Here is a 21,920-nt window from a genome sequence, read left to right on the forward strand (position 1 = left end):
AAAGTTTATTACGGTCTATGACTAGCACAACAAGGGTGGGGGGATACAATTAAAATATAAATAACAGTTAAAAAGATAACAAATCAACAGTCTAACCCACCAACAATATTATAACTGAAAGGTTATAGAGCAGCACTAGAATTATTAATTAAAAACTGACGCTTGTTGTTTTTCTCCCTGCTTCTTTGATTTTCTTTCTTTATTCTTTATTTCTTTCACGTAGTCACATTTTTTTCTTGGGGGTTGTGTGTGTGTGGTTTTCCACTTCGTCAGAGCTCCGATCCCAGCCAGGACAGAGCGTGGTGGCCGGCTGGCCTACGGTGTTTATGCTGGTCATGAAGAACTTCAAAAAATGTGTTCGTTGCGGATCAAAGATATCTTCCCCCGATACTCATACCGAGTGTCTCCTGTGCCTGGGGGAATCCCACATTGTCAAGACCTGTCTTCATTGTCAGAAGTTTATGAAGCAGGCTCGCAAAAATAGGGCTTCTCGCCTGCGCGCAGCCCTGTGGGATCTGGCTCTCCATTCCTCGGAAGCCTTATCATTGAAGCAATCTGTTAAAATGGCTTCATCAGTGCAGTCGGACCGTTTTGTATCTGCTCCTGTGGAGGCCGAAAACCCGGCCTTGATACTGGTTTCGGCACCTCCTAGTGCTACTCCTTCGATGGCTTCAAGTGAGCCGGTGTGCTCAGGAGACCTCCTTAGCATTCTGCGCCCGTGGTACCAAAATCTCCCTTTGTTCCCTTGGTGTCGATACTAAAGAGGAAGAAGTTGAAGTTCCTTCTCGATTTGCCGGTGAGTCAACACCTTCCTCCTATATCAAAGCATTAGAAGGCCACTTCAGTTCTTGCGTTGGAGGCCCCAGCATCAAAGAAACCTAAAGTGGATTTGTATAATCCTAAACCGAAGTTGTTGGTTTCGGTTCGGCCTAGCTCACATTTGGCTGAGAATTCATTGGACTTGGCACTTGATCGGGCTTGCTCGAGTAGAGAACTCTCGGTGACGACAGATGAGCCTGAGTACGTATCATCGGAAGAGGAGGCCTATTCCCCAGCCAAGCCCGCAGAAGACGCATTGTGGCTGCCTAGGAGTCGTTCGCCCTCTCAAAAGCACCAGGAGCACATCCCTCTTAGGGACCGAAGTGCCTGTTGGGACTTGGAAGAGCGCTCCTCTGATTACAGATATGATCGGGCCTGGGACTGTCATGAGCCTGCATATTCGGATCGGTACCGGGCGTCAGAACACCGTTCTCCCTTAGGTGAGGTTGAGCCTTCTTATAGCACTTGGTGCCGGGACTTTGGGTCATGTGGTCGATATCAAATAGACTATCATTGGACTATTCAGACTACATTAGGCCCCGATATGGCCCTCATTACCCGGAAGGTCCTGCATATGGGAAACCTAGGACTGTGTGGACAAGTGGGTCCTTACAATCATATGTTTAGTCTACACCCTTGAGTTCTGCGGGACGCTGCCCGTGTCTGGGGTCGTAACTACTCTGTGCACTGAGTTGGACCAAGAGGTCGCCGCTCTCCTGTCAAATGATGCGATCAAGAGAGTTGCCAATCCAGACAGTCCAGGTTTTTATTCCCGATACTTTATCATGCCGAAACCGGACAGAGGTTAGCGTCCTATCTTTGACCTCAGGGCCCTGAACAGGCCTGGTGTACAAACATTTCCAGATGCTGTCAGTACCGACCACTATTAACATCCTAGAAAAGGACATGTGGATGGTCTCCCTAGACTTGAAGGACGTGTATTTACCATGTTTCGATATGTCCTCAACATCAACACTTCCTGTACTTCCAGATCGGGGGAATCTCCTATCAATTCAAAGCCTTGCCGTTCAGTCTCACAACAGTGCTGAGGGTTTTTACAAAATGTCTGGCCCCAGAGGTGGCTTTCCTGCAGGAACAAGGGTTGCAGGTACTGCCATATTTGGACGATTGGCTCATCTTGGCGAGCACCAGATGGGTGGTCCTGGATGCGCTTGAGATGGTCCTGGATACCCTGCAGGCTCTGGATTTCCAAATCAGTTTCAAGAAATCTCAGTTGGAATCGACCCACAGGATACAGTTAATAGGGCTGATATTCTATACAACCTTGGAAAAGGTCTTCCTTCTGGATGCCCGCATATGTACTCTCAGGAGGCTGACCGTTGCTCTCTTAGCCGGAGGCCCACAGACTTTGCGCTCGGTACAGCGCCTATTGGGGCATCTGGGGGCCACCACTTATGTGCTGCCTCAAGCACGCCTTTGAATGCGCATTATTCAAAGGTTGTTCTTGGACGTATTCAATCCCCTTCGGGATCTGGGCTGTTTGGAGCGCACACCCCCTTGCTGGGTGTGGGCGACTGCGGCATGGTGGGCCAAGTTTCGATATCTAAACGTCCCCTTCCAGGCTTCCCGATCCCAATGGGTGATTACAACCTCTTTCCCTGTTGCAATGGCCATTTTAGAGGCTGCCGCGCATGTGCAATGGGCCTCTACATGGTGTGGGTCATGCAGGGACCCATTGCGTATGTGCAGCGGCCTCTAAAAGGGCCATTGAGACATGGAAAGGGCCGAAGAATGCCTGAACTGGGCGATTTTGGACATGAGAAAAGCCAGCGGAGGGAAGGGGGACCTCTGTAGACACACACACACACCCTTGGAGAAGCCCCCCCGCAGGGGGTAAGTACTAATTTATTTATTTATATATTGAACCAAACCGTTTGATGTTCAAACTGTATATTATAGATATTGTGGACATATAAAACAATATCCCAACTCTCAATTTGTCTTTCAGATCTTAACTGTTCTTTTGCCCTTCCGGGCAGGCTCTGAAGGAGCTTTATGAGCTCATATAACTTCTGTAAAAATATAAGTCCAGTTCTTTTCCTCTGGTGGAATCCAGTATGGTGTACATGGGCTGCCGCCGCCTAGGAATCTGTCTGAGCACTGACTAGACCTAGATTTGCTTAGCTTCTGCAAGGTGGCTGCATCATACATACATATATAATGCTACCCTTTCCTAATCTCTCACTTGCTACCCTTTACTAATCTCATAGTTGTCATCTGAGGACTCTTGTTTTGGCCAGCAGCAGGCAGGGTGAGTGGGTGAAAGGAGCAAGGCACATCCTTATTTGCAGGTGAGAGAGTGTTCACTTGGAGGGAGTCTCCTGATTTGTTATGACCGGTCACTTCCGTAATTGTTTGGATCATTTACAGTGAGTGGATCATAGATATTCAACAGAAAGAGCCTGTATCCTAGGCTTTCTGGACCAGAGATGAATGATATCCTCCCAATTTGCCTAAAACAATCTCCCCCCGCCCTTTCCCCCTTTTTTTTCCCTGTAGGAGAAAGATTGCTTCTGGCAAAAGGAGAAGACTTGGCTGCAGAAAGCTTTCCGATGTCACTGCAGATTTCAGCTAAGGCAAGAGAAATCTCTCCTCGTCCTGAAATTGAACAGGTACTTCTCACAGTTTGCTGGAAGCAATCCTTCAGGAGAAAGATGATTCATGGCAAACTTGAAGAACCCCATCTTTGTCCTGTATCATTCCGGACAGAAGGAGGAAGGATTAAACTAGCCATTGCTGATGTAGACACAGCCAAGGAGAACACTAGTAAACATTCCTCACTTCCCCTTATTGGAGCATCTGAGCCCGTTTACCCTGAATGCAGGGGCATTCAACCCTCTCTCCAACAGTCCCTCATAGTGAAGGAGATAATGAAGAAAATAGGGAGATGTGGAGCTGGGGGGTCCTCAAGCTTGTGGGCCTAAGTTCTTTGAATCCATCCACTTAATTATAGCTACATCCCTGCCTGAATGTGAATTCCCACAAGAAGGTGTGCAAGAAAGAGCCAAAATCCCATATGTTGACCCTCAGTTGTCCCATAAATGTCAGTTATGTTATTTTTATGTATACAGTAGTTGCATTCATATTTACAATGCAACATGAGACTTCAGTGCTGTGTTCCACATTATTTTATTCTACACTTTCTTCTTCTCTTAAAGAAACCTCCCTTTGTAATGCTAGCCATTCACGACAGAGGAACTGGACCTAGCTAAACAGGTGCTGCTGTGGTTGCATCATCCAACATGACCAATCCCCAGTAAGTACAGATATGAGAGAGTGGCATATTCTGTTTAAATGTAATGTGGGAAGCCTTCTTGTCTCTAAAGTGTATCATTGGGCTGAACATCTTTTTTTATAGGACATTTACATTAAACAAGGATTCCTAATTTTAGTGATGCCTTGCACAAACTGAATAATTTGTTTTTTATGCATTCAAGTATTCATATTGAAATATTCATATTGCTTTTTTGACACTTGTAAAACTGGAAATCCAATTGAGATAATTCCATGAATTTCAGGCCTGCCTATCTTTTTGTTTTCTTTTGAAATGTCTATATTTTCAGTGCAATTTTGCTGTCTAGGGTGTTTAGTGTGTGTTTTTTGCTATCAGAATGCAAGAATTGTCTCATTGGTCTTGGCCAAGGATGTTCTAGTCTTAGTATTCTGTTTCCAACAGTAGGCAATCAGCCAGATATTTTTATTTATTTATTTTATTTTTATTTATCAGATTTATATACCGCCCAAACTTTCATCTCTGGGTGGTTAACATAAAACAATTAAAACACATATAAAAGGTTAAAACAATTCAACTATTTAAAAACCACAAAATTAAAACCAACAAATTTTTAAAAGCTGACAAAGCTTGGGTGAAAAGATGGGTTTTCAGATGTGTTTTAAAAGTTGCCAGAGATGGGGAGGATCATATCTTAGTAGGGAGAGCATTCCACAATCTCAGGGCAGCAACCAAGAAGGCCCGTCTCTGTGGTTGCCGGTAACTGGAGACGGACCTCCTCAGATGACCTCAATGAGCGGTGGGGCTCAGTGAAGAAAATACTGTCTTAAATACCCAGGGCCTAAGCCATTTAGGGCTTTATAAGTTATAACTAGCACTTTGTATTTTGCCCGGGAACCTATTGGCAGCCAGTGTAGCTCCATCAGCAGAGGAGTAATGTGGTTTCTCTGAGATGACCCAGTGACCGACCTGCCTGCCACATTCTGAACCAACTGAAGTTTCCGGACTACATACAAAGGCAGCCCCATGTTGAGCGCATTACAGAAGTCAAGTCTGGAGGTTACCAACAAATGTACCACTCGAGGTCATTGATCTTGAGAAACGGGCACAGCTGGCTTATCAGCCGAAGCTGATAGAAAGCACCCCTGGCCACTGCCTCAACCTGAGAAACCAGGGAGAGGTTTGGATCCAGAAGTACTCCCAGACTGCGAGCCTTTTGGGGAAGTGTGACCCCATCTAGAACAGGTAAATCAGAATTGTCTCTGGAGTTCTGATCCCACACAATAAGTACCTCCGTCTTATCTGGATTCAGCTTCAGTTTATTCTCCCTCATCCGGCCCATTACTGCTTCCAGGCAGGCATTTAGGGAGGATATGCCAGCTCCTGTTGACATGGAGAAGTAGATCTGGGTGTCAGCACTGTATTGGTAACACCCAGCTCCAAATCCCCTGATGATCTCTCCCAGCAGTTTCATGTAGATGTTAAAAAGCATTGGAGAGAGTATGGAACCTTGAGGGACACCATACTTAAGCTCAGATTTCAAAGAGCAGCAATCTCCAATCTGGAATCTGTCTGAGAGGTAGGAGCAGAACCACTGTAAAACAGTGCCTGCCACCCGCAACACCCTCAGACGTTCCAGAAGGACTATGGTCGATAGTATCAAAAGCTGCCGAGAGATCCAAAAGGACCGACAGAGTCACACTTCCTCTGTCAATTCCCAATTGGAGATCATCCATCAAGCCGACCAAGACAGTCTCCACCCCATAGCCCGCCCGAAAACCAGTTTGAAATGGGTCTAGATAATCAGTTTCCTCCAAGACCGCCTGAAGCTGAGGGGCCACCACCCTCTCAATTACCTTGCCCAGCCATGGGAGTTTGGAAACAGGCCTATAGTTGCTCAACTCTGAGGGATCTAATGCAGGCTTCTTAAGAAGAGATCTAATAATTGCCTCCTTAAGACAAGGAGGCATCCTGTCCTCCCTCAGAGAAGCACTTATTATTTCCACCAGGCCCCCTACAACAGCCTCCCTGCTAGATAGAGCAAGCCATGTTGGACAATGGTCAAGAGAACAAGTGGTAGGCCTCACTGCTCCAAGCAGCTCGTCCACATCCTTTGGAGTCACAAACTGAAACCAATCCAGTCGAATTGCATAAGAGGAATTGTTGGACATCTCCAGTTCAGATATCGAATTAATTGTGGAGTCTCCATCTAAGTCGGCCCGAATCTGAGAGATTTTATCTGCAAAAAATTCTTTAAACACATCACACCAGGTAACTGATGACTCCAAATTCTGGTTCAAGGGTGCAGAGGCAGATACTAGTCCCTCACTACCCGGAACAAATCTGCTGGACTTGAACTCACAGAGGCAACACGGGCAGAAAAGAACCGCTTTTTTGCCACATGTATCGCCTGAGCATAGATCTTTAAATGTGCTCTATGTCATAATCTGTCGGATTCGAGTTGAGTCTTTCTCCACTTGCGCTCCAGTCGCCTACTTTGCTGCTTCAGCCCCCATAGATCTTTCATATACCAAGGGGCCAATTTTGAAGCGGGTCGGAGGGGATGCTTAGGAGCAATTGTGTCTACTGCCCTGGTGAGCAAGTTATTCCAATTCTCAACCAGGGCATCAACAGGATCACCGGCAAAGCCAACACTGAATCCCTCCAAGGCTTCTTGGAATCCTACCGGATCCAATAACCTTTTTGGGCAGACCATTCTAATAGGCCCCTCGCCCCTGCGGAGGTGGGAAATCGTTGTAAGTCCAACCTTAACCAGAGGGTGGTCCATCCATGACAATGAGGAAATCACAGGAGTCCCCACCCACAGAACACCACCCTGATTAAGAGTCAAAGAGTAAAATCAAGTATGTGAGTAAAATCAAGCATGTGACCTACAATATGTGTTAGTCCAGAGACCACTTGGGATAGGCCCATAGTTGTCATGGGTGCTATGAACTCCTGAAATGAACATTGAAGTCCCCCAGTACCAAAAATCTGTGAGACTCCAATGCGGGTTTTGCGACCAAGTCCGTGAGCTCAGTAAGGGATTCCTTTGGGCAGTGGGGCAATCGGTACACCAACAGAAGTCCCAATCTATCCCTGGTCCCCAAACTTAATTACACACATTCAATATGGTCTGATACCCTGATACCCTAACAGGGACCTGGTAAAGGAGATGTTATCCTTATAGACCACAGCCACTCCACCTCCCCACCCACATCCCCTCACCTGCTCCTCTACAGAATATCCTGGAGGGAGAAGCTGGGACCAGACTGGACCACTAGCCTCCCGCAACCAAGTCTCGGTAATACATACCAGGTCGGCCCCTTCATCCATAATCAAATCATGGATGAGTTCAGGCTTATTTGGGACCAACCTGGCATTGCAGAGGAGCAAGCTATGGCTATGTGGGTTGTTGGCAGTGCTCCCCGCGGTCAAAGAGCTGGCAGGACAGCTGGAAGGGGAGACAGCTATTAAGTTTCTGACAACCCTTCCCCTGGAACAGCCTGCAGACCTGCTAACATTACTACTTCTTCTATTTCCCACCACCACTGGAATAGCTGCCCCATATTCAATTAAGGTGGCCCCTGTCTCCCCATCTCCAGATGAACCCAAATACATTGCAACAACTTCAACCCAATTCCAAAGCAGCTAAAAACTAGCTAAACAAAAGCCCCACTATTGAATACCTCCCTCTGTACAAATATCTGGACAAAAGGTCTGGCCCTCGCCATAGTTGACCCCTCAAAGTGACTCCCCCAAAGGGGTGGCCCCCGCCAGTGGCTGCCCCACCGCCACTGGCAGCATTCCTATATAGGCTGAGCAGCAAGCTCAGCAGGTGGAACCAGGAAAACTGCCCAGTCCCCCTTGCAGGGCCCAGTCCTGCAAAGCCTCTCCACAGCCAGTCCTGAGGAGGTCAGATGGCAACCAAGGGAGTCAGAAAAGAAGAGGCATCCAGGCAGGCACCCCAGCCTCTCACCCTGGGGTAGATGGTGTCCCTCTTCTTCTCCTCTCCAGTAGGCACTTTTGGCTAGAAAGCCAATGGGAAACAGAATGTTTTTCCAGGACGAATAATAATAATATTGTTCTGAGACATTTTAACAGTGTGTTGTGTGCAGTAATTCTTAGCTGCAATCTTCTAGTATCTCCAACTGTGAATTAATACCAATTGTGCATCAATGACACCCAGTTCTTTGATTTGTTTTAATAAGTTATTCCTATGTAAACTCAAGCACTATTTTCTCCTCCCTTAATAATCTCAGTGCACAAATACACTCTTGATGGGCTCTCCCTTTTCCAGTTATTCAACTGCATCTCCGTTCCAAGCTTTTAGCAAATACTTTGTTTAATCAAAAGTTTTCAAATTATTTGGCCTCTTGTGTAGAACACGAGCTATTAATATTATCTAGATGATTATCTAGGTCACTTAAATCAGTTGAGAATTTTGATCACCTGCTTTTGAGAGAAGAGAGGTGTTGGTGCACTCTGTAGCCAAATCATGAAAAGTTGGAAGCGAAGCATTTTTGCAACTGCTTCTCTAAGGAAGCAAATATACCTTCTCCGTTTTTGGAGAAAATGTGAGCAGGACAGCACAGCATTCCTTCACAATATTAACAAGTTCACCTGTCTACTGCGGGGGGTGGGGGTGGGGCGGGACTAGATGCACTGTGGGAAATTCATCATTTTGATATCCTGATGTCTTTTCCTTTTCTTAAAAGAGAGGCTGTGAATATTGAATATGGGGGTGCTAACACTTTCTCACATGCCATTTCCTGGTTTAAATCTCTCCCAAAGTTTCTGTTGAGGCATGTGTGTATGTATTTTATTTTTATCCTGGAGCTCTGAGCAGTGTACATGGTTCTTCCCCCAACTTTTGTCCTCAAACAATTCTGTGAGGTAGGTTAGACTGAGAAATGGTGACTGGCCCAAGGCCAGTCAGTCAGGCTGAATGGCCATGTTAACCTTTATCTCTCCAGTTCTAGTCCAACACACACTACACTACATTGGCTCTCATTACTCCCAATATGGGTATCTGTCTACTAGGGAATTGGCATAGGGGAAATGTTGTTGTTTGTTTTATAAACCCACAAAACCTCTTTATTGCTAAGTGCAAATTCAAATCAGAAATAAACATACTGCTTTTAAGCAAATCGATCCACTACTGTATTGGCTTCTTATCGCATCATTTCTAATTTGATTCTTAGAGATCTGTAATTACATTCCATCATGATTCAAATAGGATAAAAGACATTTGCCTGATGTAATGGGGGAATCTCTCCCATTCCTCCTGGAATGTGATATACAAGCTCTCTTCTTAGCTACTTCATCCAAAGCACTAATATGTTGAGGATATATTCTCCTATAAACAATAATGAGCTGGTTCTGACATACGGAACAGCTTCTGATCATTGCAGGAATTGTGGTTGAATGCTGGTTACTTGCATTGGTATGATCGTGTGAAACTGCGCCACACCAGGAATCTCCGTTCCATCCCAGAGTGAAAGCCAGTATCGGTCATCTAAGACTGAAGTAGGGTGTTGGAATTCAGGACACTGTACTCTCTGGCTCCCAAGATTGGATACCTTTGGCTACACTGTGCCTGACAACAAATGACATCGTGCTCACCTGCAATGTCCACCCTCACCTCTCTCACTGCCCACACTCCTGCCTTTTCAAGCTACAGCACAGCACAGCTTGTGCTCTCCTTTTAACCAGTGAAGTTGGGGGCCAAAGCCCCCTTTTAAAAATTGTACTCCCCATGTAGGGCACTGGGGACAGTGCCAGTCAGGTGGAGGACAGTGAATTTGAGCTGGTGCAGGGGTGCCACGTTGATGAAGAGGGGACAACTGATGGATGGAAATACACCTTGCTGCTAAGCCAGTCGGACAGCGATGTGTGTCTGGAGAAGACTCCCACTCCTTGCTTCTAGCCAACTATTCCAGTCATAGTGGCTGGCAGCTGGGGTGGTGTATCTCCATTCCTTCCCCTTCTGGGCAACACCCCTGTCCACTGTTGGTAGAGTGCCAGATGCTGTCCAGGATGCCCCAGGGTCCTTGGATTTGCTTAATCCCACCCCAGGGTTCAGAGAGGGCTTGCTGACTGCACAGCCTGCCTTGCCTATATAGTCCCGAATAGCCGCTTCCTATACAGCTGCCTCTACCTGCCCCCCACTTGGGACAATTCCCAGGTCAGATGGGTTACTGCCTGGCTGATCAGCCGGCAGCAGGGAAGGGGTTAAGGTGCCTGCTGTTCACTCAGACTCCTCTCCTGCCTCTCTGGGCAGGCTGAGCATTTCCAGAGTACTCCAGAAGGTCCTGCAGGCATCTGAGAATGCTCAGAACAGCTGTGGCTGCCCACTATGCCTGTGGTGATGTCATGTGTCCATGCCCAAGTGAGAAACGGGCAAGGTCCAGTGAGAAGGTATCCAGGCCCTTGGAGGTGGGTCGAAGCCACCACATGGCCTCAGGAAGAGAGAGAGAGAGAGAGAGAGAGAGTGTGTGTGTGTGTGTGTGTGTGTGTGTGTGTGTGTGTGTGTGTGTGTGTGTAGGGCTCCAGCCGAGGTGGTGTTCCTCCATCCCATCTCGGATGGAGCCCTCCTGCTCTCCCAATGGCCATGTGTTTCTGACATGTGATGATTGCTATGTTGATACCTCTGATAAGATTAATATGCAAGGGAGTTGCAGCTATAGGTCATACCAAGCAGTCACTCCATCACAATCTCATAGGCCACAGTAATTTGGTATCCACCATGCAGTACCTGAGACCTTTGGGATGCAACCTGAGTGTATTGATGCATACTTACAGCACTTTTTGTGAATCCAGTCCAGGAATAATTTCAGGATGAGACTTTGGCCTCTCATCTTTATTTTGCCCTCCTGCATGTGAGATGTCTTTCTTTTTTATGGTTGTGAGAGACAGGCTGTCTACATGTGGGTAGATAGCCGTGCTATGGTGTTCTATCCATACTATATTATAAAATGGCAATTGTATAATTCAGGTAGAGGAGGTGGCCAGGAGTGCTTTCTATCAGCTTTGGCTGGTTCGCCAACTGCCCCCTTTCCTGGAAGTGAGTGACCTTAAGACGAGTGGTGCACATGCTGATAACCTCCAGGCTTGACTACTGCAATGCACTCTACGTGAGGCTGCCTTTGTACATAGTCTGGAAACTGAATTGGTGCAGAATGCTGCTGCCTGATTGGTATCTGGGACCTCCTGAAGAGACCATATTTCTCTGGTTTTAAAACAATTACACTGGCTACAAATAGCTTTCTGGGCAAAATATAACGTGCTATAAAGCCCTTAACAGTTTGGGCCCAGGGTATTTAAGAGAATGCCATCTTGGTTATACAAATATGAATACGACAAATATTTATATACCGCTTTTCAACAAAAAGTTTCCAAAGCGGTTTACATAGATATAAATAGATAAATAAAGATGGCTCCCTGTCCCCAAAGGGCTTACATTCTAAAAAAAGAAAAATAAGAAGGAGGCCAGCAACAGCCACTGGAAGGATGCTGTGCTGGAGATGGATAGGGCCAGTTTTCTCCCCCTGCTAAATAAAGAGAATCATCACTTTTAAAAGGTGCCTCTTTGTTCAATTAACAGGGGATTAACCCTGCCACATATTAGGATCTTCAGGGGAGGTTCAGCTGAGAGTTCCACTGGCTTGTCTGGTGACGACTCAGAGGCGAGCCTTCTCTGTAGTTGCCCCAGAGCTGTGGAATGTACTTCCTGCTGAGATTAGAGCTGCTCTATCTCTGTTGGCTTTTAGGAAACAAAAGACACGTCTCTTCAGCCAAGCTTTTTAGCTATCTGATAGCTCTTATGGGTATTTTAATTTGATCTTTATATATGTTTTATTTGTTAAAATTTCTTTGTTTTTATTGCTGTAGACTGCCTAGAGACTTTGGTAGTGGGTGGTGTACAAATATGTTTAAATAAATAAATTAAATAATGGTATAAAGTCAATCTGAGTGCTGCTGGTGGGTGCTGGGGTCGTTTGCCATTTCTTGCTGATCATGTGTATGTTTCCCATTTTGTTGGTTGTTGTTCATTAGGCCTCCTATAGAAGCTGGAGTTTCAGAAGTTGAAATAATTTCACAACAAATAGAAGAGGAGACCAAAAGCATTGCGCCTGTACAGCTCGTTAATTTTGCTTATCGGGATTTGCCACTAGCTGCACTAGATCTATCTGTAGCAGGTTCCCAGCTCTTGTCAAATTTGGATGAGGAGTACCAAAGAGAAGGGTAAGCTCCTAGTGACTGTAAACAAACAAACAAACCCCTTTCTGTCATGCCTTTCCATAAGCCTGAGGCAACTTGCAGCACAATATTCAAAACAGCAGCGAAACATTCCCCCCCCCCCCCGGAACATCTACTTGTATATCAATGTGTCCTCACACTATGCTCATCAGTTGTGAAATAGCCATCAATTGCGTCCCATAGAGATATACAAAAGGCACTTTTTTGGGCATGCAGTCTAAAGGCTGGAACTATGCAAGTGCACTACAAAATCATTTAAGTTCCACTTGTTCAGTCTGAAAGAACGTTGCCAACCCTTTAAACCCTTGTTCAAAAGAGAAAAAAATTAAACTGCTCTATCTAAGCCATTTTTCAACGGATCTTCATCAAATCTCAGTATCTCTTGTCACCTCGTGAATGTGTGCTGATGGCAGGCAGATCAGACAACTGATTTTGATTTTATAAGCGATAGAATGCTCAGGGCTTATAATGGTGGAATGTTGAAACTGCTCTTCAGCATGACTGTGCCAGTATAATTTGGGACCTCTAACTTCTTTCTTGGGATCATATGGAAAGAAAAGAGATAGAGCTGGGTTCTGTCAGTGTACTGATGGCACTGCAACCCTACTCTCTGGGTGACCTCCCTCAGCAGTTTCATGTAGGTGTTAAGCAGCATGGGGGGAAAGATGACCCTGTGGGGACCCCATAGGCAAATAGTCAAGGGGTTAAGCAGCAGTCCCTCAGCACTATCTTCTGGGATCTATTCTGTAGGTAGGACGAGTTCCACTGGAATACAGTGCCACCTAGTCTCATTCCAGGTGAGGACCCAGCAAGATATCCCGTTCAACAGAATTGAAAACCACTGAGAGATCCAGAAGCATCAAGTCCAATAAGGACACACTATCCTATCTCTAGTTCCTAGTGTATCGTGTTCATCAGGACAATCAAGGCAGACAATCCAATGGAGACAATCAAGTCTCCATTCCAAATCAGTATGGAATCCAAATGGAAAAAGATAAAAATCCAGATCCATCAGTCTCTGAGTTAGGACATCTTAATAGGCCTCTCTCCCCTACAATGGCTAGGAGGACCATTAGGGACTGTTTAGATGGGTGACAGAAGATTCAGCTTTACATTCAGATTCTCATCATCCTGGCCAACAACAAACACCAAACATGTGACTGGGTCACATGTGGGACCCCATATTAGCTGAGACGGGCCGATCATAAACTCCTGAGCCAGCCCACATGAAGGAAGCTTGGTGTGGGGTCTGCCAATGCCACCTCCGAGGCCCGCTTGAACATTGAGATTAGGGATGTGCAGACCGGTCTGGCGGTTTGGTTCGGGAGTCTGGCAGGTCCACAAACTTTTTTTTTTAATTTAAAAGTTAATGAAGTACCTGTAGCTCATTCGGGGGGCTTGCTGAAGCCGCAGGGGGAGTCCACACGGGTTCCCTTCCTCATCACCACTGTGGCCAGGTAAGTAAAGCCTTTTCGGCCCTTTTGGGCCGCCGTAAGAGCAGACAGCCGCCATTTTGGCGGCCACCGCGCATGCTCAAATGCCCTCTGCGAGGCCGTGGCCAGACGGATCCTTGGCCAGATGGTTCCGTGCACACCCCTAATTGAGATTGCTGGGCAACAGCAGAATCCCTGTCCTGTCTTGTGGTTAACCTTCAAATGCACCTTAATAGGGATATTGAATTACAGTTGATTACTGCATAAACATTATATGCAACTGATCAAGAAAAGCCATGTGATTGGTAAAGACCGCTCTCCTGTTTTCCAAGGTTCTGCTTTAAATAATTGATGTCAAGTGCAGGTGACTACTGAGGTCGCTTCTCCTTAGTTAATCTCTGGCACTTTGCAGTCTATTAATTTCTGGCTCCCGAGTGAACCTATCCCTAGGGTAGCAAAAAAAAAAAAAAAAATGTTTAGACAGTAGAAGCACTAGACATAGTCTTCTGTCCTGACATTGTTCCCACCTTGAGCACAGAGAACAACCATTATACAGGACTTTTTCTCTGTGATAATATAATATAATCAGTACTGAGAATCCAAGGACATTGAATGGAGCTGGTGATTTTCATAACAGATCAAAACAGGTAGCTGTGTGAAGAAAGGCTATAGCTCAGTGATAGAGCGCATACTTTTAATGCAAGAGGTCCCAGGTTCAGTCTCTGACATCTCTAATGGATTTTGTGGGATGATTATTTGACCTTGACTAAGTGTTGCATTGTTGTAATTCCAGTTCTGTTGCTGCCTAAATAAATTAGGTTTGTACCTGAAACTAGATATCTGAGAACCACTGCAAAAACTTTTTGGCTTGGATTTTTGCTGGAAGGCAATGATTAAACTCCAGTTGACCTTTCTGTTTTTTTTTTTACAGTGCATGTACTGCCTTTCCAAGAAAAAGTGCCCAATACAATAAAATACATAAAACCCATACAGTAAAACATCATAAAATCTGACAAAGGACAAGTGTATAAAAGCCAACCAGCTCATAATCGGCAGTATAGATCAAGCCCAGCATGTGAAATAATTAAAACAAAACCCTGCCTTTTCTCTACTGGACAGATGGAAAACATTTTGAATTGCTTCAGTTTGAAAACTCTTGCATTATGAATATGATGAATATTTATATGACACTTTTCAACCAAATTTCCCAAAGCGGTTTACATAGATATAAATGAATAAAGTGACTCCCTGTCCCCAAAGGGCCCACAGTCTAAAAAGAAGCATAAGATAGACCCCAGCAACAGCCACTAGAAGGATGCTGTGCTGTGGGTGGATGCGGCCAGTTGCTCTCAGTTGCTCAATAAAGAGAATTATCACTTCTTTGCTCACGTAGCAGGGGCACTGTCATCTTTGACAAGCCTGGGGTGTAATCTTTTTGAAAGTGCTACATACATTTGCTGCCAGAGTGCTGTTTTACAAATTACGGTGGCAACAGCAAGGCCCCTGTCTCTTCATCTCTTTTTAAAATAAATGAGATGTAGATGCTTATGCTGTCTGTTAAGAAATGTTTTTTGATCTGAATGCAGTGTTCTTCCTGGCCAACATGTTAATAGTGTTGAACTAGCCAGAGTATGGAGCAGGAGAGGGAATGGATCACTTTTGAGATCCTTTCTTTAACCCGAAGTTTAGGACAAGAAACAGTTCTAGTCCTGGAAAACGTTCTATCCATGTTTTCTGTGCTTATATCTTATTCTGCAAGCTGATTCCTGCAATCATTTCCTCTATGCAGCAACTTCAACTGTTGTCTCCACATGGAAGATCGTGTTGTGAACAGGTCTAAATAAGATTGTGCTCTTCACCATCATACGTCTTTGAAAATCCAGTTAAAAAGGTCATTAAAGGTTTTAAGGTTCTTTGACTGCGTAGTGGATGGATAGCTGAGTATGCATTCACAGTGCTGCCATCCACATGGATGAGGAAGATTTTCTAGCTTTCTTGATATTTTAAGAAGGGTCCTTCATAGTCACTGTCATGTCCAAATCTATCCAAGATTTATTTGTTTGTTTGTTTGTTTATTTACACACACACACACACACAAGAGAGAGAGAGACTCTTGTCAAGATCTCCAAACTAGCAAGGTAATGAGTCAAAGTTCTAGTCCCACACATCCCTCAGCCCTTAACCCAACAACTAAAAATGAAAAAATATTTACTAATGCTGTTTTATGGTTTTGTATTGGGAAACTAATTTGACATTTGTCTTGCACAAAAGATGATTTTTAATACTCACAATTTTCACCCTGTAGAATAATTTAAGTAACAGCCACCAGCCATCCCTTTCTTTGCTGTAGGTGGATGAGAGTTCCAAATATAGGAATAAAATTGATGCATGCCTAGGCATGCTTTCTGTATTTAACTGTATGATTTCCTGCATACTATATAGCCCTTTTCTATACTAAGTCAGCAGTCACACATTTAAAGCACTTACAATGCTTCTTCGTGGCAAATGCTTTGGATTACATTTTTTAAAACCCACTAAGCGATGCAGGAAAAATAGGATGTAAATTCAGGCACATGGAAAGAAGTAGGAAGCATGTCTCAATTGTATATTGCATTTTTGGAGTGTTCAGAGTGCTTTGCAAACGTTACTCTGACTGTAAAGGCAAGTCCATCTTGTTCTTGTATTTGGCTTCTGGGACTAGCTAACACATAGTTCATTCTTTGGCAGTTTCTAACCCATACTTTGACTTGGCTTTAGATGACAGGCCATGGCAAAATACTTAAAGTATCAGAATCCCTAGATCTAGAATCCTGGCAAAATGCTGAGTGTGTGTTCTGTAGATAGATCTCCTTTCAGCACATGGCTTTGAGAGAAAGAAAAAAGCTGCCCCAAATTGGTGCCATTGTCTGGGAAGATGGCCATAAACAGGAACCATTTGGAGTGAGGGAAGGCAGGTTTATCCCACCCAATAGAGCAAGTATTCTTAAGCACTGCAAAAATGTGGAGGCCAGTTTTTTGTGATGTGACTAGCCTTTCAATACCCAATTGCTCTTAGGGTCACTCAGAAATTTAAAAACCAAAATATGAAATAAAAACAGTATTAAAACAAAGGAGAAGACAGCAGCTAAAAACACAGACGTTGAAGTGATCAATAGTGGTTCAAAAGGCTTGGGGAAATAAGTCTTTGCCAGGTGCGCTGGAATGACATTGTTTCCGGCCAAGCTTCCCAGGGGAGAGCACTCCATAGATGGAGTTTCCAGTACCTCCCCAGTGAGTGGAAAAGCCCTCTCTCCTGTATTTCCCATTGTTTCCCTGCCATCTTATCAGTTTATTTCCTTGTTTGTTGTTTGTGTTAAAGCAAACTTGCATTTTATGTTTGCTCATGCCATACTGGGAATGTGCCATATCTCTTTCTTCAGGGATACTCCTAGCTTCCAGAATAATTCTATCAAATTGGCTCAGGTTCTTAGAAAGTGACACTAGGTTATTTTAGGTTTGTCATTGAATTAAGGAAAGCTTGGTTGTAATACATATTAATTTTGATCAATTGATTAAGTCTGCATAGAACTATCATGTTGGAGAAAAACCGACTTCCTTTGTTTTGTGTGTGTGTGTGTGTGCGTGTGTGTGCGCGTGCATGTTACAGCAGGGACCTGCCCAGCTGAGCAAGAGTGAAGGGGGAAATGCCATTTCTAAGAGAGTGCCTGCCTTCTGTGGTTTATAATTATTAAATTTTAAAATCCAATTAAACATTACAAACAAGATTCATATATAAAAATAAATTGCTTTTTGCCCAATTAGAGGGGTATTCAGATCTGGTTCGTGATCCGTTGAATCCATTAGAATGGGTTATGTGCCTGTGCGGAAGCCACTCGGTGTCGAGTTCCACAGCTCCTTTTCGGTGCCTGCGCCCCACCCCATGTGACCACATGGCTATTTAAGGCGGGAGGCAACGCAGGCACCTCAATTCCTTTGCGACTGCCATAGAGATCACTCTCTCGATTTCTGCAGCTCCTTTGTTCTGGTTCCTTTTTCTTCTCAAGAGTTCTACTTCTTGCTGCCTATTTGGTTTTTACCTGGACTGTTTTTTGACTATTCTCTGGTTTTCTGATTTGGACGGATTGATCTTGGTTTTGACCTCGGACTGTTAACGTTTTGCCTCTTCTGGCTGATTCCATCTGACAAAAGATTGGGCTGATTTCTGGCTCTTTGACCATGGACAGGTAAAGGCATGATTACTATGGATACCCTGAAAGGAAAAAGGACTTTTAAACGCTGCACTAATTGCAAGGCAAAGTTACCCTCACAAGATGGCCATAGTTTGTGTTTGCTATGTTTGGGGGAGGCACACGTTATTTCAGCCTGCAAGATTTGTCAGTCCTTCTCTAAACAAACGAGGAGGACTAAACAGGAACTATGTTTAAGGGCGGCAATTTACGATGATGTGTTAGCTATGCCTTCTTTAACAAGGTATTCTCAGACACAAGGCATGAGGGCCCTGGGTTCGGCCCAGTCTAAAACCTCTATGCCCTCCGTGAAGACCCCTAAGTCCTTAGAGAGGCTGGGTGAGAAAATGGCGGCTGCAGATGAGCCTGCTAAAAAACACGGAGACCAGCGAAGATTGAGTCAACGCCATCTCCGAGTTCCGCTCAAGATATTGTCTTCGTCTTGGCATTGACAGCACCATCGATATCGAGAAAATCACCACCGGAACCTTAGATGCCAAAAACCCCGCTCAGCTCAACGTCAAGGACTTTGACACCGAAGATTGCTTCAACGTTGGACCAAAATACATCCCCAATATTGAAGCCGTCAATGCAGAAGCCGTCGACAATGACATCAATGGAAGCGTCGGGGCCCCTTTCCAAGGGAACAACAGCTCTCGACATCAGTCATATCCGTAATACAACCCACGCCGGCATCGTCGCACTCGATACAGACAGCTAGGGACCTAGTGCCTGCACCAACTCCTATTCGATCCCCTTCAACATCGAGGGATGGAGAGCAGGTGTCCACCTTTAACACCCCAGCTAACATCATCACTGTGACCCCAAGTTTTCAGGCCCCTATGACATTCACCCTGGAGGACGCTGACATTTCGGACACGGAGGCACCACCTTTGGATCCTCTTCACAAGATGTTGGATTCACCACCACTCCCTCTGCATTTCATGGATTTCAGCGTTCTGAGGATGAGGCGGCTCCTGTTGCCAATGCGGCATTTCAACTGTTGACTGCGGCTCAGCTTGCTACCACCACACCATGGCACACTTGCAACTTCAGACACGATGTGTCTCCATCAAGGGAAGCAGCGCTGCCAGGACCACTTCGCCTGGTGTGGTCTATAACTTTCAGGAGGACCGCATTTGGGGAAAAAGTATTTCCACAATCCAAAAACATCCAAAGACCCCTTCCGTGCTTCCCATCCACCCTCTCTCAGCAGGGGATGCTCCTCCTGCTTCTGTAAAAGTGTGCAATATGGCAGGGACTCAGACCCTCCTTCTGACCACTAGACATACTCAAACTCCGTTACAACACTTACCACGACACCGGCGCAGACAAACTCCATACCGGCATCTGTCCCCCTGCACCTGCAATTGCCACAGACAGACCCATCGCACCGCTCTGTTTCTGACCCTGATCCTGATCATAGTCACCATGGCTCTTCTGACTTCGAATTGGATACTGAAACGGTGGAAGCCGACCTATCACCAGATGTCGCCACACCAGCACATGTTTCACCAACAGAAGAGTTTAAAGCATATCACTCTCACATGAAACATGGCCGCGTCCTTGGGGCTGGATCTATCTTCACAGCTGAAGACTATCAGCGATCCACTGTACAATTTTATGCAACGTTCTCAATCCGCTCAACCAGTTGCTTTGCCACTACTTCCCATCATCTCCAATGCAGCACAGTGCGCATGGCAGGTTCCGCATACTTCTATGCCTTTATTGAGAGCAGGAGCAGGACAATACATACCTGTTTAAACATCTGGTCCTGAACTCGCTGGTTATTAATTGTGCAACCACCTCCAGGTCAGGAAGGAGACACACCACCCCTGTGGATAAAGAAGGCAGGAAGTTGGACATGATGGAAAGGAAGCTCTACTCCACCTCCTGTCTTTCTGTTAAGGTGGCTAATTACTCTGCATGCATGGCAAAATACAGTTACTGTATCTGGGAGAACTTAGAAAAGGACTTAGATGCTTTGTCACCAGAGGAACTGAAACTTAGATTCTGAAAGATGCTACAGAAGGCAGGTGGTCTTACCTGTCAACAGTTAAGCGCGGCAAAGCACTTGGCAGAATCTGAATCCTGGTCCATCACTACGGCCATTACCCTCCGTCGTCATGCTTGGTTGAAGTCAGCGGCCCTACAACAAGATATGAAAGTAGAGGGCTGCCATTTGATGGTAAAGGCCTCTTTTCAGAGGAAACTGATGCCACTATGGAGAAGATGAAAAAGTCCAAGTTTACAGCCAAGACTTTTACATCTTCAGCCTCGACTTCCACAGCCTATGGTGGAAAACAAAGGTCCTTTTATTGCCCCCCGGGCCACATATAAACAACAGGACCACAGGGACTACCACAAATCCTACAAACTGTACACTAAACGCCTGGTTCAACGTGGAAAATTTGCCTCAAATCAACATAACAAGCAATATGAGGGGAACAAGCAGCGGCTTTGAGGTACAAGCCTCAAAGCAGCGGCTTTGAGGTACATCACAACTACCTGGAATATTCCTTTGTTCTCCCTCCCAAAACATCGGGGAGGACTTAGTTCTGGCCTACACCATCTCACAGCTGGCTCCACTAGCCACCAACTCCATCAGGCTGGCGAATCATGCACAAGCATGGTGCAACATAACATCGGATTGGTGGGTTTTGAAAATTGTCACATTGGGTTACGCAATAGAATTAAAAATGTGCCCTTCATTCAGGGGCATCAGCTTCACAAAAGCAACATCAGCCCTACTTCAGGCAGTCCAGGAACTTCTACAAAAGGGAGCAATAGTTCCAGTGCGATGGGCACAGTGACGGGAGGGGTTTTACTCCCGTTATTTCCAAATCCTGAAGAAAGATGGCGGGATCCGGCCGATTATGGACTTAAGACATCTGAACAAGTTCATCTCTGTGAAAAAGTATCGGATGACAACATTACAAGATATCCTACTGCTTCTGCATCAGGAAAGGTGGCTTGTGACGTTGGATTTAAAAGATGCCTATCTTCACATAGGAATCCAGCCATCCTGCCGGAAGTATCTACGGTTCACAGTGGGCACCAACATCTACCAATACCAAGTTCTGCCCTTCGGGCTTTGCACTGCTCCGTGTGTCTTCACCAAGTGCATGGCAGTAGTTGTAGCCCACTTGAGAACAAAAGGACTGAATCTGTATCTCGACGATTGGCTCCTGTCGTCCAAAGACAGAAAAGAGTTAGGTTCACAGATACATTTCATGTTGCAACTTCTCCAGGACCTCGGGATACAGGTCAACTGGAAAAAATCCAACCTGACACCAGTAACCACCATATCATATATTGGAGCAGTGCTAGATGCTACGCTGTGGTGGGCATTTCTACCGGAGGATCGTTATAAGGCCATCGCGTTGTTGGTGTGATAGTTTCAAGCAACTCCCTTACAAGTGGCACATCAGATTCAACGTCTGTTAGGCCTGATGGCCTCTTGCAAGTCGACGGTGCATTACACCTGATTGAAAATGAGGAAACTAAAGCTGTGGTTCCTATCATCTTTCAATTTGCTCAGGGACAACCCTGCAGATGAACTCACTCTCCTGGTGGACGCAGAAGTCCAATCTCCTCAGGGGGTTGCCATTTCAGATGCAGCCTCTGTTGATGTGGGTCACGACGGATGCCTCACTCCAGGACTGGGGTGGACATTGCAATGCAACCATGACGCAGAGTCTCTGGACCCGCAATCAACGCCAACTACACATAAACTTCCTAGAGCTGCTGGCAGTTTTTCAGTCAATGAAAGCCTTTCTTCTGATGCTACAGGGACGTGTTGTCCAGCTGCAGCTGGACAACACTACATCGCCTAACAGGCAAGGAGGAACAGTCTCCAGGTCACTCTGTGCACTGAACATACAGATTTGGCATTGGTGCATCCGGAACAGTATTACCCCAGTGGCA

The 21,920-nt window shown here is 45.4% G+C and overlaps 1 protein-coding gene across 9 annotated transcripts in view; it reads left to right on the forward strand.

Annotated features, from left to right (window-relative positions):
- TMEM266 (transmembrane protein 266) overlaps positions 1 to 21,920 on the forward strand; it is a 124,599-nt gene that overhangs the window by 48,334 nt on the left and 54,345 nt on the right. For 4 of the 9 annotated variants that reach the window (XM_053271944.1, XM_053271945.1, XM_053271946.1 and 1 more), the window contains 3 exons: positions 3,340 to 3,452; positions 3,999 to 4,096; positions 12,131 to 12,319. In XM_053271944.1, coding sequence (XP_053127919.1) covers positions 4,083 to 4,096; positions 12,131 to 12,319 — 203 coding nt within the window. In that variant the 5' untranslated portion in view covers positions 3,340 to 3,452; positions 3,999 to 4,082. Of the gene's footprint in view, positions 1 to 3,339; positions 3,453 to 3,998; positions 4,097 to 12,130; positions 12,320 to 21,920 lie in introns of those variants that run through there. The other 5 variants (XM_053271950.1, XM_053271951.1, XM_053271949.1 and 2 more) reach the window with 4 other exon arrangements.

The sequence above is a fragment of the Hemicordylus capensis genome, chromosome 10 (assembly GCF_027244095.1).
Source record: "Hemicordylus capensis ecotype Gifberg chromosome 10, rHemCap1.1.pri, whole genome shotgun sequence".
NCBI lineage: Eukaryota > Metazoa > Chordata > Lepidosauria > Squamata > Cordylidae > Hemicordylus > Hemicordylus capensis.